At 35.1% G+C, this 25,649-nt stretch overlaps 1 protein-coding gene and 2 pseudogenes across 1 annotated transcript; all 3 read right to left on the bottom strand.

Moving 5' to 3' along the window:
* Window positions 1–6,429: 6,429 nt before the first annotated feature.
* On the bottom strand, window positions 6,430–7,235 carry LOC131023648 (probable serine/threonine-protein kinase PIX13; annotated as a pseudogene).
* A 4,590-nt stretch (window positions 7,236–11,825) lies between these two features.
* On the bottom strand, window positions 11,826–12,692 carry LOC131023647 (uncharacterized). Its single transcript, XM_057953192.1, has one exon. It carries the CDS (start codon window positions 12,690–12,692, stop codon window positions 11,826–11,828), a length of 867 nt encoding a protein of 288 aa, XP_057809175.1.
* Window positions 12,693–13,382: 690 nt separating this feature from the next.
* LOC131023646 (uncharacterized) lies at window positions 13,383–25,644 on the bottom strand (annotated as a pseudogene).
* Between the last annotated feature and the right edge of the window lie 5 nt (window positions 25,645–25,649).

Raw genomic sequence — 25,649 nt, 5'->3', positions numbered from 1 at the left:
ATACTAGTGCTACTGCTCGTACCGTACCCAACTTGAACTGCAACCGCGTCGGGTGCACATTTGAGCCCTAGCATATCAGCACTCGTTTATTGTGACTGATGATGTTGCCACTGAATATGATTAAATTGTGACGAATTTATTTTTGTCGCTGTATTTTAAAATTTGTAGCCACGTTTTAAGATTGTCACAATAGTTTCTGTTTGCAGTGACATGATATTGTCGTCACTATAATTATGTAATTTAGTGACATGATACAAACATCACTAAATTTTCCAGTTAACAGGCACATTAATGTATTTGCCGTCACTACAATTTTCTCATTTAGTGACATGATTTTTACCGTCACTATATAAATCAGCATGTAGTCGCATCCTTTCATCGTCATTAAAACGTAATCATTTAGTCACATGTTAATTATAATCGTCACTATGCATGTATAATTATAGGAATTATTTTAATATTAAAAACTTCTTTAAGAAAAAGTTGTGATCAAGTTTATTTCTAAAAAAACGAATTGTAAAATTTATGTAGAAGCTTCTTTAAGAAAAGACGTGATCACATTTATTTCTAAAAATACAAGATTGAATTGCAAAATTGACGCGGGAGCTTTTTTAAGTAAAGACGTGATCACGCTAGCTTGACAGTATTGTTTCATAACACGTTGAAAATTTTAAGCGTGATCACGCTTATATTTTTTTCCTGTTTTTAAATTTATAAATATAAATAAATTGTACTCCATATACTGAAAATAACAAATCATCCAACATCTACAAATGAATTCCATTCTTTTAACATGATTTAAATCGACGATTTCGCCGTCGGCGGCACCATCCTCCGAGGCTATATCAACTATGTGGACGTCATAAGCATAGCAGCCCATACTCAGAATAACACATAACCTTTGCTGCTCCTCGGATGAAGAACCAGTGTCCATGACGAGGGAATTGAATTATCAATTTGGAATTGCGGAAGCAGTGGGAAATTAGGGTTTTTTTGGTGTGAGTGGAACAAAGTTGGTGGGATTTTGATGGAATTGCGGAAGCAGTGGGAAATTAGGGTTTTTTTGGTGTGAGTGGAACAAAGTTGGTGGGATTTTGATTTTGTGTGGGCAGGGACGGTCCTCAGAATAATGAGGCCCTGGGCGAAATTATAAAAATGGGCCTTCAATATATTAGCGCATCAATATATTAAAAAATAAAATTTTCCATTACTTATAAAAAATGACTTTATCTAGTAAAAAATTTTACTTGCAAAATCAGTGCGATGCACGACAAACAAAATTATATTTTTTAGAATATTATATTTAGAAAATAAAATTCTATAAGTTACTTATATTATTATATAAAATAGTTCTAATAAAGATAATAGCATTAAAATGAAGATAAAATCATCTTATAATTGGAGGCATATAAAATGAATGAGCAAGATCTTGACAAAACCTTTTTAACTAAGGATTATTATTATCTTTAAAAAATTTCCACCAAAATATCTAGATATTTTTCTTTCAAATTTTTTATTAGTATTGAAAGGATTTTTGGAACTTTTAATTACTTTTTACTGATTTGCATTTCATAATATATTTTTTTGAGACGTTAATTGACTACAAATCCACAAACTATTAGTGAATTTTGCTATTTTTTCAACTATATAAAGTTACAATATAAATACATAAACTTTGATAAAAAAAAAATTTATATATATATAAATACATAAACTTTAGCTCATTCCGAAATTTTCCCTGAATTTTAATTTCGTTCATACATGACAAAATTAAAGATGATATAATATATACACATTATATTAAAATAACTTATACAAAATTTCTACTGAAATATACACAGTACTAATATATATATATATATATATATATATATATATATGTGTGTGTGTGTGTGAGTGTGTTAAAAACTTTGAAGAACTAATATACACAGTACTATATATATTTATATATGTAACACCCCTATTTTCTTAATCTTTTCAAATTAAAAACTTTGAAGAACTAATAGTTAAATAAAATTTCTTGAATTATAAAAGTTTAAACCAATTTTAAATCAACTTGCCAAAACTAAAGTAGTAACATGAAATAAAATGATCAACTAAAAAGTAACATATTCAACTTAAATTTATATGGAAATACTAAATCTCTAGTCATTCTCGACTTCCATGGCCACCTCAACTCCAGAACTGCAAAACTGAGAAGATAAGGGGTGAGCATATTGAAAATATACTCAGTGAGGAAACATAACAAAATATTCATATACGTCACATATATAATCAAAACACGTTATCATACTTGTCACATATATAATCAAAACACGTTATCATACTTGCAAACATACGCCAAGAGACCGGAGCCCCTTAACAAACATAATCATAGTTTGAGTCGATGGCTTAAGTCCCATGACCAAACACATACATAGATCAATGGCTTAGTTCCCATGATCAACTTATCAACATAGATCAATGGCTTATGTCCCATGATCACACATAACAACATAGATCATGGCTTAGGTCCCATGATCGCACATAATAGCATAGATCAATGGTTTAGGTCCCATGATCGCACATAACAACATAAATCAATGGCTTAGGTCCCATGATCGCACATAACAACATAGTCATAAGATGCATGTAAACAAGTAATCAAACACGATAATAAAAACATATATAACCATATGAATAAGCGTAAAATCCCTCACCTTAATAGTGAAGCTAATAAATCAAATCCGGAATGAAGATCTTAATTGCACCGCACCTAATCACATAATATAATTATTTAACTTAATCTAAAAAATTTATAATATATATGTATATAAATATATGCACACATATACATACTTATATACAATAACCCTTAAATAAAAAAAGTAAGAAGCATCAGATCTACATTATGAACAAATAGAACTAACCACACTTATAAATGTTTTGTTTAACTAATTTAATCATACCTAAATCAATACACTAAGCAAGACTTATATACTTTTTCGAAAATACTGATCCCTTATGAATAAGGTGACTAAGTTTTTTTTTTTTTTATAATTACAGAAGTTTAAAAAAATATAAGTAAAGCTTTTGTGACTCCTCAAAAGAAATAAACCCCATAAAATCAATTATTTTCGGCTTCTGCAAAACCACATATTGGGATTCTAAAATTTATAAAATAAAATACTATCTCATAAGCATATGTCGTATCCTCTTTTGTCTACATATAATAATAATAATATCTATACCATTAGAAAGAAAAACGAAACAGTGCATTTTGCAAAGTTAAAACTCAATTGAATTTTTAATAATTAGGAAAAGTTAATTGATTGTTATAGCCTCTTACCCACTAACAAGCAAAAATCAATCTCCAAAGAATTAATCCGTAAAAAAAATATCAACTACTTGAAGCTACGAAAGAAAAATTAGTTGACAGAAAAAAAATACCTTATTTACTGCTTCCCTCAAAGTCTGCGTATGTGAGTAATTTAGGGTACGAATTGTGCCTCTAATTATACTAGTCTTTAAAGAGTTTGAAAAATTATAAAGATTGTATTCTACGTATATCTCCTAATAAGATTAGGAACAAAGATGATAAAAGAGTTCTAGTTCTAATAGGAATCGAAATAATAATAATAATAATAATAATAATAATAATAATAATAATAATAATAATAGCTAGATAAAATAAATAAATGGTGCATATCTATATGTTTCATGTAATTATCTAAAAATAAATAAACTATAAAAGAAAATACTAATAATTAAACTTATATATAAATCTAAATATTTGGGATGTTACAATATATTTATATTTAATGAATATATAGTTTAATTTTAAAATTTATATTTTGATAAAATTAACAAATATACAACCTAGCAAAGATGAAATTTAAAATTTGTCATGATCAAGGATCATAACATTTTAAAATTTGTTTTTTTTTATTATATATTTTTACTATATAGCATTGTTTTTATATTATATTTTTTATTATAAAAATTTAATGCAATTACAAAGATTAAACTTATATTTGTTCATTTTAGAACTCTTTAGCTTAAAATATAAATTTGTAGATAAATAATTATATATATATATATATATATATATATATATCTTAAAAATAGAATTTCTAATATGATTTACATTTATTAATTTTTAGTACGTTTTTGTATGAATTTATTATTATTATTATTATTATTATTATTATTATTATTATTATTATTATTATTATTATTATTATTATTATTATTATCTAGTGTAGACGAAATTGATAAAAAAAAATAGAAACAAAAAATTATTTCCAAAAATAGTAAGGTGATTTTTGGCAGGAAAACATAACTTACTATTTTTGAAAGTTATTGAGCTTATATATATATATATATATATATATATATATATATATATATATATATAGGGAGAGGTTCAAGAAAGAACCATAAATAAAAAAAGAACGGAGAACCATTTTCAGTCATTCGATTATCAAGATCTACGGTGGATGTATCATCTTGTTGGATGAATGCAGATCCTGGGTTCAAATCCTGAAGGGAGCAATTTTTTTTATTTTTTTGAGTGCATTAATTTTAACAGCGAATGCATTAATTTTTACAGTGAATGCGTTAGATTTGATGGTTCTCACGTACTCACAAATAATGTAGTTCTCTTTAGAACCACACCCTATATATATATATATATATATATATATATATATATATATATATATATATATATATGGTGTGATTCTAGAGAGAACTACATTATTTGTGAGAACGGGAAAACCATCAAATCTAATGCATCCACTGTAAAAATTAATGCATTCGCTGTTAAAACTAATGCACTAAAAAAATTTAAAAAAAATTCTCCCATCAGGATTCGAACCCAGGATCTGCATTCATCCAATAAGATGATGCATCCACCGTAGATCTTGATGATCGAATGGCTGAAAATGGTTCTCCGGTCTTCTTTTATTTATGGTTCTTTCTTGAACCTCTCCCTATATATATATATATATATATATATATATATATAGAGAGAGAGAGAGAGAGAGAGAGAAAGGTTAAACGGAGAATGCTAAATATTTAGATAATAGAGAAATCGGAAACAAAAACGAACAGATCTACAAATTTAACGAACAGATCAATGTACCGCATGAACAGAAATTTGCCCAGGGTTCGAATCCTGTTGGTGGCGAGATTTTCTTTTTTTTTACTAAATACGTCTGTTCAAATTGCTGTTCATGCGGTACATTGATCTGTTCGTTAAATTTGTAGATCTGTTCGTTTTTGTTTCACGATTTCTCTGTTCTCTGTTTAACTTGACCCTATATAGATATAGATATATATATATATATATATATATATATTGTCAAATCATTCAATCTCTCTGGGGACATTGACGATCTCAAATACGTTTTCAACGATTTTAAAATTGAGAAGCTCATTTTAGTATAACAGTAAGTCAGTAACTGGCATTGTCAGCATAATTTTATGTTTCGATTTGAACTTTGAAGTTTTAATATAATATAAATTTGACAATAAGTTATATTGCCCAATATTTTTTAGTATATATAAAGTCTATAATTAATGAGATATATTTAAAATTTTGGGCGCTCAAAATTATGTTACAAAATTATCATCAAATTAATTTGAAATTGATTTTAAATTGAACTTTGAATTTTTGACAATAAATTATGTTATCTACATTGTTTAGTATACATAAAGCCTATAATTAATGGGATATATTAAAAAATTGGGCCCTCAATTTTTTGGGGCCCTGGGCCGTCGCCCATGCCCGCCCGCCCTCAGGGCCGACCCTGTGTGGTGGGATTTTGATTTTGTGTGGGCATGTGTTGGTGGGCCGGGTTTGCAGGGGATGATGATTATCTAAAACCATTTCTAATAGGAAATGAAGATTGTTATACAAACTTTTTCAATATTACAAAATACTATTGTGTTTTGTTTTAAGTAAATATTTGGATACAACATCTGTTTATATATATATTAATTCATTATACTATAATGTCCTGCTATATAATTTCATTGACCAATCGATCGATTTGCTTATTTGCTTAACGTATGACATTAATTATTTTCATAATTTTAGTAATTTTTTAAACAAATTATTTTTATTATTTTGAGTTCAGTAATTTATTATATCTTCTTATAGTATATTTGTATTGAGTCGTCGATCCATGTGCTCAACGCATGGCGACATTATTACAAAACAATTGTAGCCATTTACTTTTATTTTCTAATTTTTATTTTTATATCTCTAATTTGCTATGATTTTTTCGTTAACTTATACCTTTATGAAATAAAATAAGAGAATAGAACTTCTACTAGGGTGAGAATTAAAATAAGAATGGGTACCTCAAATAGCCAACCGTCAACAACAACAAACTTCAATTTCTTTGAATTCATCAAGTGAAAGTATACTAGTCGGGCATGTGTTTACCTGTGGAAATATATTCTGGAGCAGCATAACCATATATCACCATAATCTGATGGACCCAACTTCGCTAGGCCAAAGTCAGATAACTTGGCATAAAAATAACTCAAGGTTAATAAAAATATAGAACTTCCAAAATGAGACGTTTGATAGTTTAAAGGTGAGAGCTTACTCCATCAAGCAATATGTTTGAGACCTTGAAGTCCCTGTAGATAACTTTTCTATCTCAAGCGTGCAGGAATGGTAGGGCACGAGCTGCTCCGATCAATATCTTCAGTCTAGTGGCCCATGGAAGCGGCTGCACAGCACAGACCCTAACCAAGATGGATAGACTCAGTAAGCAAATTAAGTATCTAATATTATAAATTAAGTTGATGAATTAATCAATCCTCCCTTACTTCCAAAGAGATGGTTCTCTAAGCTGCCATTGGGCTGGGGCATGAATTCATAGACAAGAAGTAGCTCTTTCTCCTCAAGACAATACCCCAACAGCTTCACCAGATGAGGATGAGAAAGTCTTCCAAGCAAGTTCACCTCAGTCAGCAAATTAAGGTACACAGCATCCATTCTCAATCTCATACATATATTCACAAGCTAAGCTAAGCAGAGAAGAGGTGAAAACGTACGAGTAAACCAATCCAAAACCTCCTTCACCCAGCAGAAAATCAGTTCTGAACTTCCTTGCGGCAGCCCTCAGTTCCGCAAAGGTGAAAATCCTTAAACTGGGTTGGGGTAACATCTGCCCTTCCGGATTGGGACTCACATCATTGTTAGCATTTATACTCTCATGTGATACGATAAGATTCATGTCCTTCTGATATTTATCAGTAGGCTATTGAATCTCATCTTGAGATTGAAAAGTTTGTACAACTGTACAATACAAACATAAAATTTCTTATAAACTCTTGAAATGCCATTGTGTTATATTTATATGTCATCTTGTATATTCAAGTCAATAATAGGAATGAAACAGGTAATCAAGCATATACTAAACGACATTGGAATTGGAAAATAATAACCAAATGTTTACAATAATAATATATCTCAAGTTTTGAATTCAACATTACATTCTTCCTAGATCTAAAACACAAGTTTCTAGAAGGCAAACAAGCCCGCAATACATGAACTAACAGAATTACAAAAATAAGCAAATTTAAAAGACTTTATGCGCCTAGCAAATTGCCCATGATAGTTGCAGGATGGCATAGCCCAGAATGGATTGAACTCTACCACATCCATAGTCCAGAATGGCCTTTCGGAATCATCCTCGCCTATTTGAACAATACAAGCAACACAATCCAGAAATCTGGGGTTGTGAAGTAGTATGATAGAGGAAGTCTTCCTTTCAAGTTGTGGAGAAACAAACGAGCATAGTGGAAAAGGAAATGCTGCAGAGGATTCACATTCATATCCAACCTCATGAGCTCCGTACGAAGACAACACCAGCAAATTTTCAGTGAAATGATGATAATTACTAGACAAAGATAAGGGAACATCAAATAATTCCCATTTTTGATTCTCAGAATCAGAAGCTAAATCCAGACTGAACCTCACACCACCAAAATCTGGTTCCACAACAAATGTGTCATCATTGAAGAAAGTGTATGCCCTAATACGAAATGAAGAACGCCATTCACCTCCTTTCCAATAACACTCAATATTATATTTTGGTGTAAAACAATAGCTTTGGTCACGCACTAAATCCACCAACGTGAATATGGTGGCGCTTTGCCGACCAATACGTAAAGGTGGAAGCTTTGAAGAAAGCTTAGACTCTGTGTTGTAAATCTCAAAATCAACTACTCGACCATCAAAATCAATACTCCTATCATAGAAATATTCAATCTGAGTAGAAAATATAATAATTCTAGTGCTACTGCTCGTGGCGCCGTGCTCAACTGGAACTGCAACAGCCTCAGCTGAGCATTTGAGCCCTAGCATATCAGAACTCTTACGCAACTTACTTTTATGGTAACAAGGTATTGGCTCTGTCCCCGCTGTCCTCGCCGTGTGCTCGGCCGACAACGGAAAGCTGTATATGCCCATACTGCAGTAGAGAGTGTCAACTTTGATCCGACGATAATCTACGCCTTCAAACATGAAGATTGTTGAACCCAACCCACATAAACCATCAGTCTCGGTGAAATCTTGAATGAAGAAATTTGGATCCCTCTCTACAAATTGCCTGGCGAAGCGGTAGGTGTCGACGCGATTTAAATCGACGATTGCGTCGTCGTCGGCGGCACCATCCTCCAAGGCTATATCAATTATGTGGACGGCATAATAATCGCTACCTATATTCAGAATAGCACATATCCTTTGCTTCTCCTCGGATGAAGAACCAGGGGATGAAGAACCAGCGGATGAAGAACCAGCGTCCATGACCAGGGAATTGAATTATCAAGTTGGAATTGCAGAAGTAGTGGGAAATTAGGGTTTTTTTGGTGTGAGGTCGGGTGTGGATGGAGATGGGTGGTGGGATTTTTATTTTATGTGGGCATGTGTTGGTGGGCCGGGTTTGGGTGGTGGGCCGGGATATTGTATTAATTGTACATGTTGTTGCAGGTGATGATGATTATCTAAAACCACAAACGCGTCAAATTAAGGTGAGCTATTTTTCAAGGCTAATATAATGATACGAGAAGTTAGCGTTTTTATTTATAAAATTGATAAATTCTGTTTATAAAAAAAATCAGAATTCATGTATTTGACTATTTTTTTTGGTACTATGGAGTTTTCCCCCAAAAAATGAAACAGAAAAATTATATCATTGGGTAAGTTTGAAAAAAATAAAATTATTGACTAACTTATATGACATGTATTAATAGGTAATTCTGATCTTATTTTTGCATATATGGATTTAAAAGGCCCAGTAGTTTTGTCTGAGGAAGGCCCAACTAATCGGTATATCCTTCGGCCATTTTACAAACTTTGGCCCAACAAAATTCTTGAATTAAGCCCAATTTCAAGGTTAGAATAAATCAAGACTTCAAATAAAATTGATTATTCTTTTAATAAAATCTACCAAGTCAGAATTTCTCAAGTATCATTCACTGATGTAAGGGCTAAAGATGGCTCAAAGAAGGGGCCAAAAAAAAAAAATGAAGAGTACAACTTGATTAACAAATCGTGTTAACATATCTATCCAAGAAGTAACTAATATAAATTAAGGAATTAATAGAGTATATATCTTTGGCAATAACATTCACAACTACCTATCTTAAAATCATAGCATTACACTATCACGGATTTATTTATTCTTGTTCTTGCATATAGTTGTTACTCCCTCGATCTTGAAATAAGTGTCACAAAAAGGGAGAGAAGAGAGTCAAAATGTGAAATCTTAAAATTATGAAATATAATTAAAGATATATATGTAAAATTATACTCTTTCTTGATACATGTAATTTTGTGTATCAATAATAGTAGTTAAAAACATATAACAAAATAAAAATTAATGTGAAATAATAACATAAATATCTACAATAGTAGTTAAACATACAACAAAATACTAAAAATTAGTGTGATTTTTTTTAAAAACGGAAGACGTATTTATTCATGCACATCGGCGCAAGTAATTAATAGCAGTGACTTGAAGCATATAATTTCTATGCACTAATTCATATGCCTTATTCCAGTCTTATGTATTAGATCGAAAAATTGACCTTTTTATCTCAGAGATGGTGTAATATTTTATATCAAAAAAATTTATAATAACAATTAAGAAACACAATTAGCTTTTAACCTCATAATTCTAATAAAATAATCACAGCTCTTCAGGTATGCACTGAAGAACCGGCCTCCACGAACCGGACCGGTTTCTGGCCGGCGGCTCTCAGAATCTGCCTCCGCCGCATGAAATTCAGCCGCTGCTCCAGCGACGTCGCCGCCGCCGTAGACGGCGGTCCTCGCCTAACCAAGCCGCTCCGCCCGTCTCTAATCGCCTCCAGCGCTTGCTTCAAATCCTCCTTCTTCATCACAATCTTCATGACCTGCGGCCCCTCCGCCGCCTCCGCGCCGCCGCTGAGCTGCGCGATCGCCTCCAGAATGCTGGCCGCCGCCGCCGCCGCTTTCTGAGTTTTGGCGACCTTCATGCTTATCGTCTCTCTTCTCTGCCAAAACTTGTATTCCGCCATTTTCACTTGTTTGGATTCTAACTGAAAATGCTAAGTATTATATATAGTGAGTTAAATGCCAATTAATTAGTGTGCGTGTATTTTTTAAATTTTTTTTTTATAGTTATAGTAGCTATGATTATGAATATACGATCATTGTTTGGCTTTGTAGATCAAGTATTATTGTACGTATATTTTTTTGTTCACCTTTTGCACAGCGTTCGATTTAGATGAGACAATGGAATCCTTTAAATTGATTTTATTTTATGTTATTTTTAAATAGGAAGCCATGATACAACTTCGTTTACTTCATTATTTATTTATTCATATTTATGGTTATATGAGGTCGAAATAGCTAAAGAATTCTATCATACAATATTACTTGCAGTTTTCAACAATTAAAAAGAAGTAATAACCCACAATTCCAAAAAATAGCAAAATTCATATTAATAAATCATAGAGCTGGTTCAGCTCTAAGCACGTACATACTATGAACCTCGCTAATATATATGTATAGAATGCATTCAGTTACTCAAAATTATATTGGCTCGAGATTACTCAAGATTAAGTCACGGACCATGTCCATCTAACCAAACAAACATGGTCTTGTAAAGCTAATTAAGTGTGTATAAGAGTGCATCTAAGCAAGGCTAATTAAGTACATCATACAATACTATATGATTATAAAAATAAAAAAGTTTTTTAAAATATAAAATAAACAAAAAAATTGTGTGCATCCAAATGTACGACCCCAATTAAATTTCATCAACTCTCAACTAAAATTTATTAATCCTCAATTAAAATTTTATTAAAGTATGAATCGTACAAATTGACCGAAGAGTCACATGGTAATGCAAAATCTGTGGCGGGCATGAGCATGAGTCAACGCAGCGTATTAACACATGCTAATTGCGCAATTAAGCGGAATTAGTTGAGACAGTAGATAACGATTGTTTGCAACGGAAACTAACCTATAATTAATGATTATGAATATGTGTAGGGCACTAAGGTCAGTGAGAATATTAATGGGGGCGTTGCTATTTTTTTATTTTTATTTTTATTTTTATTTATATATATATATATATATATTTTTTCTTTTGTTGAACCAAACAATAGTAGTTACCTTACCTAATTAATCATGTATAGCTAGCGATATTATTCTTACAACCTGGGTTTTGTTCCAATCATAACTATCGCAACTAATTCGATTTATTCTCTTCTCACGCATTATTTGGTTTCTTTTTTTTTTTTTTTTTTTTTAAGGGTAACAAGAGACGATTTTATTAAACACATGAGCATGGTAAATGGAGATGACCCTCCACAAGCGCCGGGGGTTCATTCCAAACATGGTGTGTAAGAAAATCTCTTGCAGCTCTAGCTAAACAATGCGCAATGACATTGCGATCTCTCTTGACATGGCAAATCTGGACATCCAAAAACGACGATAGCTCTTCACGGCAAAAGGCAGCAAGAATTCCCAATTCTAAAATATTCCTTTCACCCGACCTAATCGCCTTGCAAGCGAGCTTGCAATCGGACTCCACCCAACCCCGATTGTAGCATAATTCTTTAAGCCACGAAAGCGCCTCCTTTATTCCCATAAGTTCACCTTCTTCGACCTTGAAGAGCCCCTGGACTTTAAGAGTTTTGGCCATGATGAAATGGCCTTCATGATCTCGAAGAACAAGGCCAACTCCCATCGCATGCAAATCCTCGAAGAAAGCAACATCCACTCCACACTTAACATAACCCGGCTGAAGAGGATGCCAGCCCACGCATGTAGAAGCAGCTGCAGCAGAAGGCACCTGGTGTGAGAGCTTATGTCGAGCCATAATCCAGTCATTTCGACTCTCCATAGCCGCAGCGATCGAGCGAGTCGGGGCAGGGATCGCACCTTTCCAAATAACCCCATTTCGATCCCTCCATATCTGCCATAACAACATGCAGATTTTAGCTTTGAGCTCAGCATCACTACTTCCAATTATTAGGAACAGGCTCTCCACGAAAGATTCGCTGTGAGCTGTGATATCAGTTATGAAGGCCTGAACCCCGCTGCACCTCCAAACCTCCTCCGCGAACGGGCAATGATAGAACGTATGCCAAAGGTTTTCGAGCCCCGCCTTGCAAGTGTCACACTCTCCTCCCACCATCACCCCTCTGGATAAGAGCTGTTCCTTAGAGGGCAAGTTATTTCGAGCTGCTCGCCATAGAAAGTTTCTAACTTTTGGCAGAGACTTCCCCAAGGGCCTTCGACGCGATGCATCGTGTCAAGAGTGAGGGAACTCGCCAACTTGTAGGCTGATTTAACGGTATATCTGCCTTTATTCTCGAAATGCCAAACCAGTTTATCCGGCCGTGGTTCAGGGGGAAGAGGTATCCCAAGAACGTTATGAGCATCGTTCTCTCCCAGCAAAGAAGAGACCAGATCAGCATCCCAGCAATTAGTGGCATCAATATAAGATCACATATACATAAAATTTTTGCCAAATAAAAAAATGTCTCAAGATATGTGGAACGGAGGAAGTATTTGGATATGAGTTGTATACATTCTTGACGGGTATAGACATTTATCAACATGTCTAAATAATTGTTTTTTATTTTTTAATCTTTTATTTTTGTATATTAATATTTATAATATAATTGTTTGAGGTTCTATTAAAACAGGTAAATTATGTGTGGATAGTGAACACGTATCATTATACATCTTTATGAAAAAAACAAGTAGTAAAATTATTTTTTATATATCAAATTTAAATATGTGACTGATATAATATGGTTTCATTTACAATAACTATAAACACAATTAAAGTGATTACCCGTCGAATTTCGACGGGTTACACACTAGTTAAATTAAAATAAAATTAATCCGCTAATGATGGCCGCGTCTCAAGGAAGAAAAGAATCCTCCGCCTTTCTCCTTTCGTCCATCTCCCTCCTCTTCAACCTGTTTCACAACGAAATTAATTTAGCATGCATTATTTCTCTATTTTTTGCATAAAAAAACTTTTAAGTTATGCTGAGTTTTGTTATAGTAAACAGTTTGAGATGAAATTTTCACCTTTGAAGCTTACTATTAAGTGAAAAAGAATGCTATGAGTAATTGAAGTAAAGGTGATGGGAAAAAAAATACTACCTCCTTAAAAATTTTCTGTAAGATTTGAGTTATATCAGAGAAGTCAGGTCTGAGAGCAGGATCTCGCTGCCAGCATCTCTCGAGCAGCTCGGCGAGCTTCGCGTTCGTGTGTCTCGGGATAGTCGGCCGCAGACCCTAAAGGCAACGACGGAGCATTTCACCACACGAAAACAAACGCAACCAACAACAAAGACACAGAGCAGTTGGCATATAATATTAATTATACATACCCTTTGCACCACTGCAACAGCTGCTTGTAAGATACTCGTACGGCAGCTGTGAAGCCGAAAACATGAAAAACGAACGTACCAAATCGGATCCGATTATTAAGGAGAGTCGAATAATACGTTTCCTGTGAGCAGTTCCCATAAAACCACCCCAAAACTGAAAACATCAGCTTTGTGATCATAAGGCTTGTGCTCTATCACCTTCATGGGGGGGGGGAGAGAACTTAACCAATAAGCCCAACTTCATTATTTTTGTTATGATAAATTGATAATTGTAACAAAGAGAAGAGAGTATATATACCTCAGGGGCCATCCACCGGTATGTCCCAGTTTCAGCGGTCATCACGCCCGTCTGAGCCTTCACTCTCGCCACTCCAAAGTCGGCTTAACCACCTGAAACCCCAACCATGAATCAATCCTGATGCTCCAACTCTAAAGATCATTTGTGTCGGGATAAGACACTTACTTCGTTTTCATCCATCAAAAGATTTGCACCCTTCAAGTCCCTGTGGATTATATTGTTCTGGTGCAAAAAGTTCATCCCCTTTGAAACGTCAATCGCAACTTTAAGTAATCCAGGAAGCTTAAAACTACCCTTTTGCTTGTGTAAAAAGTCGTAAACGCTCCCCCCAGACATGAATTCTGCAATTACAGAAGCTTGCAAATGTGAAGTGAATTTTTTTCTGAAATGGCACAAGAGATAGATGGATGCCTACACTTACCTGTAACTATGCACAAGTGTGGAGGCCTGGTGCATGCCCCGATGAATTGAACGACGTTTTTGTGATGAATTTTTCTGTGAATTATTTTGAACCAAAATACAAAGAAACCATCAGAATTCAGAACAATTCATAAATCTCAAATGATTGAAAATATATTGAGTAAAGGCCAACCCGTTAAAATATGTGGAGAAGAAGCTAGTTAGTATCAACAAACCTCATTATATATACTTCTTGAGCAAATTCCTTCTGGAGTTCTGTATTCAAGGGCTCAGCCTTGAGAATTTTAATTGCGACATCCTGCCTAGGGTAAGTACCTCTGTATCTGAACATAGAGTTTATGTGGTGAATTGAACGCTCGAATGCAAGCTTAAACTTAAAATATTGCATCCGTCATACTTACAGATCACCATACGATCCTGAAGCTACTTTGGACTCGAATTTGAGAAGTTGAGGATCGATTTCCCAGACATCAGTACCATCACTGGGTATTGTCAGTTGATCATATTCACATTTGATCCTTATTTGTTGATGTTCATTGAGAGAAGGCAAAGACTGTAGATTGGGCCACGAACATTTCTGCAAGATATAGTATATATCCTTCATAATTTTAGCTATGTAGATAGAAAGAATAATATTAGACAGAATCCTACCAAGGATTCAAATCTCAATGCATACATCAGGTTTCATTATATAATGTCCCACTTAAATTTCTTGAGTTTTATACTAACTTGTGGGATTAGCATAGCATACTAACATGAAGGTAAGGAAGGAAAGTGCAACACAAATAAACCAACAATTATAGGCGGAATCGACCAGTATGCACATCTAAACAATACCAACAATCCTAATATATACTAGAAGAATCTTACCTCAGTCTTTAGAACTTCTTTTTCAAGTGCAGTACGAAGTTGTTCGACCTCCTGATAAGTGATAAGTAAGAAACATAACGGTAAGTCAGAAACTCTCAGGCTTAGCAAGATGGAACTAAGTAAATGTGAGGATCTGCAAATTGCATTCCAGAATGCATATCAAAGTATTAAATGGCCCTAAAACAAGCTCCATTTTACTTTCTCAGTTTCAGTGACATGATGATAAGATGATGCAACTTGAGAAATGTTTCCAAACAGATGATGATTTCATACATATATCTCACAATACAAGTGCTTGATTTTCTCAAGAGAAGAATGAATCAGAGTTCATAGGCTCAGGTACTTGACCGAGATCAAGATTTGTTGGTCATCAGTCACTCATGACATTAAGTACCATGCCATATGCATTGACTTTATATAAAACTATTCTAAAGAACTACCTTAGGACAGGAGTCAAGTTTCATTTAGTACAATATTTATTAAAGCAAGATACAATTACAAAAAGAAAAGAAAAAATCAGAAAAGATTATAATAAAACATTTTCAAGAATCATGTGTATTTCAGCAGAGCTTGATTGGATGTTATAAGAGAATAGAAATTCTATTAGGGTGAGAATTAAAATAAAGATGGGGTACCTCAAATGGCCAACCGTCAACAACAAAGACATCAAGAGAATAGCCATCCACAGTTGAAAAGACGTGTGCTTCCTGAAAGACATCAAGAGAATAGCCATCAAGAGAATAGCCATCGACTGTTGGGAATGTGATGAAAGCTTGGCCCCTCATTCTTCCTTCCTAAAACAACACCGTTTTCACTTCAGATGCATGTAAATGCATAGGAGAGGGAGATCTTGTATTTGTATGTATTCACTAATATATCTCACCTGCATTAACTTCACAATAAGATTGGACTTGGCAGCATCAACGCTCCCGAAAAATGATCCTGCAACAGAGTGAGTTCAAACTGCAGTAACTGCTTGAGGTTAAAAGACATGTATTGACTCACGTTTATGGATAGAGTTGTCGTGAGCAGAATAGTGTCACTGCTATTACGGAACTATAAAGAAAGGAGCAAGGAGACGGACTAAACTAACCAAATATAAAGTAGAAGTCATCAACAGCCACATCTTCGGCCAAGTTCTTGATGTACAGCACAGGAGTAGGATCACCAACAGTATAATTCTGTTCAGTGGAGTCAATAGATGTCAAAGTATGAGAAAGCAAGTTCTCGTCCACGTGCAATTTGAACTACCCAATGAACAATTATTGGTAATACCGGCAAAGCACAAGCTCATATAACGTATTTATTCCTCCAGTCTCCACAAACAGTTCAGACTTTGTGCAGGATTATATGAAAAACTTCTATGCATATTGCATTCAGGTAGCCATTTTCTAATAGATTTTAGGATTCATCGTAGAAATAGATTTGATTGCCTGTAAGGTTCTGGAGAAGTAAGATAGTAGAAGGAAAGTAATAAACGATATAATACCTTAAATTTTGGGAGTGATAAGATTTCCTCTGGAGGCAATTTTCCACTATTTAGTTCCTCTAAAGTTGCAAAAGTTTCCCGAGCAGAAGATTCAGGGATTGGTTCTTGCAACTCCTTTGCAGAGTCATAATCCTGTAGTTCAGGTTGATTCTGCTTCTGTGCTATTCTTATCTGCAAGCATGTTAAAACCACTACATTATAAGTCTTTGCAAAGGGGAATAAGTGTCAAATACATTATACCAGAGATCAATGGTTGCAAGTTGCAACCTGCAACACGGGGTTTTTCTTTTTCATTATAGGCTTCTCCTTGGGAACTAATGCAACTTCTTTCAATCCAACAACCTCCTGAGCCACATCCTTGTCAACAGCAGGTCTAACAATTGCTTGTCGCCTGGCACGCTTTCGATTAGGTCTAGCCTCTCGTCCAACTTCCTAAACCATATGTGGACGATTAAATAATTCGCGTGTTCCACCACAGAGTACTAAAAACATTGCCTAAAAAAGTCTAAATAGTAAAAATTTGGCAGAGAACAGGTCAACAGACATGCCAAGTTCAGAAAGCATAAAGATCCTCCATATAGTAATGCTTACAACTATATACACATCATGTGGAAAATGCATTAAAACCTAAATGTAGTTATTACAGTGATTATAAAATGCGTATACTTGTGTATGGTTTGATTCTTAATCAAAATTCACCCTCTACTCACACAGAGGAGACCTCATAACCGGACAACGTCCTTGGGTTGAACTTTCAGTTATGACCCTGTACTAACAAGATGAGTATATACGAGATACAAGCAATAGCCATAGGATCACCTCATCTGAAGACTCCATTTCTGACTCACTACTGGACAAACATTCCATGTTAGACTCCATGGGTGGTGGAGGAGGAGGAGGTGGTGCTGATGGAAATTCCGGAAGAGGTGGAGTAGGTAATGCCTTCCGGAATGGAGCGGGAATATTCATTTTGTTCATCAAATGTAAAACCTGTATTCCAGAATATATAGAAAAGAAAATGTTATAAATATCTGGTGCTGTACATGAGAGAGATAGAGGGGGCACAAAATCACACCGACCTGAGTGTAAAAGCGGGGAACTGCAATAAGAGCATTTACAATATTTGTGAGGATGTTACCATCTGGTGGTGGATATGCATATCTGTATCAGAAATCGGTTGTTTGAACTAGTCAGTAGGCTGCTACAAAGAACATGGATGGCATATTCAGTAAAGATTGCTTTTGCACGAATACATTCAAGCAAACCAGACACCTTCCAGAATTAGAGGCATGCCAACACACGCAGACTAAATAGTCCTAAAATAAGAAAACAGAATTCAGCTAGAAGTTGAAGAAAGAAAACACAGGCAGACTAAATAGTCTTACATATGTCTGCTAACAAAGTTCTAATATTATCTTATTCAGTTTTTATTGATTCATGGATCGTAACTGTTAAAGAAATGGATGAGAAAGAGATTTTTCTCTCCCTCATTCCTATATAAAATCAACAGCTAAATGACTATCAACTCATCCACATTTATTCAAGCTGTAAAATACTGTCTAAACTGATTTCTTCGACATTTACAGAAATCGTCTCAAGCCTAAGTCTAGCAGGGACTGGAAATGGGACCAAGCATGATATTTTGCTTTAGATGTTATAAAAGATTCAACATCACAATTTTTCAAGTGATACATGATCTCGTTGACTTGTATTTCTTCCTCGATCATTTTCATGACAGCCAGACTTGATCTTCAAACCGAGCTGCAAGCAACCATTCAATATTTTCTGAACTTTGTTGATAATGATCCAACGTGTACAAGCGAAAAAAGCAAATCATTATGAAACTATAAGCACATACATTGTTGTTAGAGGCATCACAAAATGAAACCAAAAGAGTACTAGCTCTTGACAATGAGCTTACAGTATCCAATGATTAGCTAGTAAAATGTCTAAAATATTAGCTAAAGTAGAACTTCTAAAAAGTGGTGATCATGTGCTGTTTTCTGGAACGCCAGCAACTGTTCCGAAAATATGGACATAACAATCAGCTCGATGTGACTCGGCTCGAACATAAGGCCCGGTGCGTGGTTCTACACCAAAAAATTAAATAGTTAAATAAGTTCAATTGATAAATTATATATAAATTGAAAAAAAAAAATACCATAATATGCTCTGGTAAATGAACGACTATGTGTCTAGCTAGCTTCACAGCGCTACCATTCAAATACTTCTTCACATGGATAAAGTAACTAAACTTCGGATCTTTGTGCCGCCAGATTTGATGATCATAAACCAATCTGGAAATCCCAAGTGTATCATTATTGTTGTCAAAGTCGGTCATCCAGTTAGTATGACAATCCATCAAAGTATACAACCAGAGATGAGCACCCCGTATCTGTGGGTAATCCTTTCTCTCAAAGAAATTTCTAATCAATCTTAGCTTCTCTTTTGTCGTCAAAACCGCTAAATGGTTTGACAACAAAACATTGTCTCCAAATCGAGCTTCCCTATATATATATATATAAAAAAATACAATAAATAAATAAAAAATGAACAATAACAATATATTGATTAAATGAATTAAAATGATGTATAAGTACCCGTAGGGTTGGGGATAGCGGTGGGTATAGTTATACATGCATTTGATGAGATGACGAACATCGATAGGCATAAATACTCCAAACAGCTGATTCAAGACTCCAAACAGCTGATTCAAGACATCAGCCAATTTAACAAAATCGGCGGATGCATCTTGATTACCATCTCGACCCGACCATGGAATGAAATCCAAGCGATAAAGTTTGACTTTATCATCTTTTACAACAAAATTATCTAGAGATAAAGATGCCAATGAAAGACTATTTGTGTGTAGGTACAATATAGCTTCTATGGCTCCTTTTATGATCACACGGAATCGATCGGTAACATATGAAAAAGGTGTAGGATTAACTTGGACAGTTGGAGGTGTAGGATGAAATTGGACAGTTGGATCGGTGAATACATCTACGAGCACGTGGTTTGGCTTTCGAATGTATTCCATAAGCATACAGTCATAATCATGGTAAAGTGTCCTAGATGAACTAAATGACAAATTATGGGTGACTATAGTTGGCAGAATGTTTTCATGAACAAGTGTTACAGCCTGGTCACGAGAATACGCCGCCATTTCTTGATCAACAAAAGGAAGGGCTACATCGTACCTTTCCTCTACAAAAATTGGCACTTGTGGCCGTAGTACCATGCCACGTCTTGTTCCCTGATGGTATTGGTAAGTCATTTCTGCCCTTCCCCAAATGGGCGGATCCATAGCAAGCTGAGAGACGAAAGACGGAAAAGCTGAGAGCAGTACCATTAACACATAAAAATGTGGTTCATCCATGCTCGACCAACAGTAGCATGAATACATAAAAAGTGGTGGAAAACTGAAACTCACCGGATCTGTGGCGGATGGAGCAGGAGAGAGACCAGGGAGACTGCGGCCCGGAGCACCAGTCGGCGGAGCCGAAGGGCTCGATAGCGAGGAGATGGAGCAGGAGACGTCGGCTTCGACGGAGCCGGAACTGGAACCGGAGCTGGAGGGGAAGCAAGCGGAGCCGGAGGCCGGAGGCGGCGCGGTGAGGGACGGCCGTACGGCAAGGAGGAAGAGAGAAGAGAACGCGAGAGTGAGCTAGGAAGAGTGAGTGAGCTAGGAGTATATAGTAAGTATTAATTTTAATGGAACTGGCGGCAAAAAAGAAAAAGATACGAGCAAGCAAAAATATTGTTATGGGTTGTAATTTGTAAATGGTGGGATCCACGTTTCATAATTTATAATCTCAATTAAAGTTTAGATTTTCAATGTTGATTGTTCCGTACAATTTCGTAACCAAGTAACCAAATAGAAAAAGGGTTCAACCCAAGATATTTTTTCTTTTTCTTTTTTGAGAGAGAAACCCAAGACATTGATGCTTCTGCATTCCTACTATTTAAGTGCTCTTCATTCATTTATAATAAATGCAAATTAATTCATATAAATTTATCTGAAACATTGATTTTTACAATTGAATTTAGATTATAGTCAAAGTAAAATTATCACTAATAGGAGGATCAATGTGATGCAACATGTACCGGAAAATATATCGAAGATGAGAAAAATGTTAGTATTTTTAACACGTTTTTCGTTATTGGTGTATCGAATAATCTTCATTATTTTTTTTAGATTAATTATAGTCTATAGCCTTACTTTTCAACAAATTTTAGTTTATCGGTTCAATTTTAATTTTATTTTTTTATATAGACCTAGATTTGAGAATTTGTTTAAACAATTTCTCAAAGTTTGGGCCATACAATAAATAGGGTGATTGGTGTATAAATACATTAATTTTACTCACTTATCTAATTATCAATATATGAACTTTAAACTTATTTAATTTTTGGCCTATTTTTCTATATCCAACAAGATTAATGCTGGCATGTCAAAATTTAAATTGAACTGACAAAATTAATTATTTAATTCGTATATAACGAGCTTGCAGAAGCTTTTGCGATGAGGAATCCATCGATGTTGGTTGTAAAATCTCCAAATCTTAATGAACAAAATTATGAATTTGGCTTTCTTAATGACGAAATTAATTTCCTGAAATCCCCAAATCTTAAAGAATAAATTGGCTTTCTAAATTTGTGAAATCTATAGACAATTTTTTATCTTTCACTTTTACATTTTAATTTTGAGTTATTTTTCTCTATCAAAAACCAATGTTGTCGTATCTGAGCGCCGACTTGTACACATCAAGATTCAGGCATTCCAAGTCAACTTTAATTTGAAAAAAATAAAAAACGAATAAGTTTAAAGTTCATGTATTTATAACTAAATTTTAAATTTCATGATAAATATAAAAAAAATGAATAAAATTCATGTATTTATACATTAATTATCCCAAAAAAATAAATTAAAGTTGAGGCTATATATAAACTAAAATTTGTCCAAAGTTCAAATTATAAACTATAATTTCTAATACCCACCTAAGGGGCTTTGGAGCTTCAAAACGTATTATTCTTTAACCCTATTTGTATAATGACCATTTCTATTCACACACATATTTCTCCCATCAAATTAAGCAAATTAAGCCTGCAGCACCTCTTGATGTGGATATTATAGAAATCAACTATATGAGCTAAGCCTCAAAATGGTATGAACTCTATGCTGTCTTGGTGCCTCAGCGGCTGTTTCCAGTGTCTCCACCACTTGCTGCATTTTCGGATTCTTTTCAAGACAGTGGAGGGCAAGCTCAGCTACTTTTGCTGCAGACTTCGTACCATAGTTTCCCTCCAGACGCGGATCAACATCTTCTTCAACTTCCTCCGATCAGATAAACGTGGTTTCATCCAAACACGTCTCATGTCAATTACTCGCAAACCTGTCAGCATTTACAGTGCCACCACGCCAAATCCATACACATCACTCTTCTCCGTTAAGTGGCCTGATCAGATCAATGCGACTACAGTTTTGTTAGGATATGATTTATTTCAGTTGAAAAATTATATAGATAGAGATGCTATATATACCTGTCATCACATACTCAGGTGCAGCAAAACCATATTGTTCCCATCATCCGTGTTGACACATGGGTTCTACCAGCAAAAGGACCCGTTCTTGCAAGACCAAAATCTAAGAAGACCTTTCAGCCATGAAATGAGTAACTATAGTTTCATAATGATACATAGCTAGTAACAAAAACTGTTATGCACTTATGCTCAATCCAAATTCAAACTATCAACTACAGAAACCAAGCCCAATCACAAGCTTTCATCACTTTCCTCTAAATACGTAACCATTTACCGCGCTCTGCACTTGCCCACAGTCACGGCTCAGTACTTGTAAAACCAAATCACAGAAGAAAGGAAGCAATGCCGGGAAAACATACCAGAGCATTACAAGCAAGCTCAACGGTTGTTGGGAATCTGATTGAAAGCTTGGCCCCTCATTCTTCCTTCCTAAAGCAACACCACTTTCACTTCAGATGTATGTATATGCCTAGGACAGGGAGATCTTGTATGTGTATGTATTCACTAATATATCTCACCTGCATTAAGTTCACAGTAAGATTGGACTTGGCAGCAACAACGCTCCCGAAAAATGATCCTGCTGAGTTCAAACTGCAGTAACTGCTTGAGGAGAAAAGACAAGTATTGACTCACGTTTATGGATAGAGTTGTTGTGCGCAGAATAGAATCACTGCTAATTAATACGGAAGTATAAAGAAAGGAACAAGGAGACAGACTACACTAACCAAATATAAAGTAGAAGTCATCACCAGCAGTATAATTCTGTTCAGTGGAGTCAATAGATGTCAAGTATGGGAAAGCAAGTGCTCGTCCATGTGCAATTTGAACTATCCAATGAACAATTATTGGTAATACCAGCAAAGCACAAGCACATATAACCTATTTGTTCCTCCAGCCTCCACAAACAGTGCAGACTTTTTGCAGGATTATATAAAAGTCCTTTGCATATTGCATTCATGTAGCCATTTTCTAATAGATTTTAGGATTCATCGTAGAAATAGATTTGATTGCCTGTACGGTTCTTGAGAAGTAAGACAGTAGAAGGAAAGTAATAAAGGATATAATACCTTAAATTTTGGGAGTGACAAGATTTCCACTGGAGGCAATTTTCCACTATTTAGTTCCTCTAAAGTTGCAAAAGTTTCACGAGCAGAAGATTCAGGGATTGGTTCTTGCAACTCCTTTGTAGAGTCATAAAACCACTACATTATAAGTCTTTGCAAAGGGGAATAAGTGTCAAATACATTATACCAGAGATCAATGGTTGCAAGTTGCAACCTGCAACACGGGGTTTTTCTTTTTCATTATAGGCTTCTCCTTGGGAACTAATGCAACTTGTTTCAATCCAACAGCCTCATGAGCCACGTCCCTGTCGACAGCAGGTCCAACAATTGCTTGTCGCCTGGCACGCTTTCGAGTAGGTCTAGCCTCTTGTCCGACTTCCTAAACCATATGTGGACGATAAAATAATTCGTGCGTTCCACCACGGAAAACTAGAAGCATTGCCTATAAAAGTCTAAATAGTAAAAAGTTGGCGGAGAACAGGTCAGCAGACATCCCAAGTTCAGAAAGCACAAAGATTCTCCATATAGTAATGCTTACAAATACATACAAATCATGTGGAAAATGCATTAAAACCTAAATGTAGTTATTACAATGATTATATAATGCGTATACTTGTGTATGGTTTGATTCTCAAACAAAATTCACACTCTACTCACACAGAGGAGACCTCATAACAGGACAATGTCCTTGAGTTGAACTTTCATTTATGACCTTGTACTAACAAGATGAGAATACAAGATAAAAGCAATAGCCAAAGGATCATCTCATCTGAAGACTCCATTTCAGACCACTACTGGATAAATATTCCATGTGAGTCCATGGGTGGTGGAGGTGGTGGTGGTGCTCATGGAAATTTCTGGAAGAGGTGGAGTAGGTAATCCCTTCCGGAATGGAGCGGGAATATTCATTTTGTTCATCAAATGTAAAACCTGTATTCGAGAGTATATAGAAAAGAAAATGTCACAAATATGGTGTTGTACATGAAAGAGATAGAGGGACACAAAATGACACCAAACTGAGTGTAAAAACGGGGAACTGAAATAAGAGCATTTACAATGTTTGCGAGGATGTTACCGTCAGGTGGCAGATATGCATATCTGTATCAGAAATTGGTTGTTTGAACTAGTCAGTAGGCTGCTACAAAGAACATGGATGGCATATTCAGTAAAGACTGCTTCTGCACAAATACATTCAAGCAAACCAAAAACCTTCCAGAAATTAGAGCCATGCAATGAAAACAGAATTCAGCTAGAAATTGAAGAAAGAACGGCAGAATCAATAAGAAAAAGGACAAATACCATAACTCCGAAAAGCACAGAGAGTAAAACATACTCAAGGTGGGGCGAAAATGGATATTCGATACCGAGTTTTTGTGCAATTGGTTCGCTAGCATGTGAATTACTCCCACTATAGTGATGGCTAGGAGCAGAAACATCTTTCACCATAGAGACAGCATCCTTCCTAACCTCTCTTTCATTATCTTGTTGCTTAGTCCCCTCAACAACTTTACTAGCTCTCTCTTCAGACATGAGACCAATAAGTACAATTGGGATTATGAATCATCATTTAGTAATGCACTAGTCCCAAGAACTTCACTATCAACAAAGAAATGAATGTGATAATTATGAATAATGAAATACCCATGTAGCCGCTTCTGGGCTTGGTATGCTGACATTTCATCCTTGAAATCAACAAAAGCGCAATTTTTCACCCTACGCACAAGAATATTGCACAGTTTTGAGTTGAAGTGTAAATAAAAATCCCAAAAGAGAGTTTGCAAACTAAAACAGAAGGAGAACAAGAGCGAAGACAGCATCAATTTCAAATTGCGATACAAATAGAGCCAGAAGCATCCAACCACCAATAGATTGAATGCTAAGCTGAAGAGAATACACAGAAAGGTAACAAACCGTCCATGAGAAAAAGGGCGGACAGAGGAAGCGCCGTAGTGAGAAAAGAGTCGGGTAAGAGTATCGTGCGGAATGGCCACCGGGAGATGCCGAACCAGCAGCATAGCTGCCAATGACGATGACCCCCCACCGGAATTCCACATTGATT

The sequence above is a fragment of the Salvia miltiorrhiza genome, chromosome 4 (assembly GCF_028751815.1).
Source record: "Salvia miltiorrhiza cultivar Shanhuang (shh) chromosome 4, IMPLAD_Smil_shh, whole genome shotgun sequence".
In the NCBI taxonomy this organism is placed as follows: Eukaryota; Viridiplantae; Streptophyta; class Magnoliopsida; order Lamiales; family Lamiaceae; genus Salvia; species Salvia miltiorrhiza.
This window is presented reverse-complemented; position numbering and strand designations above follow the sequence as displayed.

Coding starts and splice junctions, on each gene's coding strand:
- LOC131023647 (XM_057953192.1), bottom strand. CDS start 12,692: ATGGTGGGAGGAGAGTGTGACACTTGCAAGGCGGGGCTCGAAAACCTT.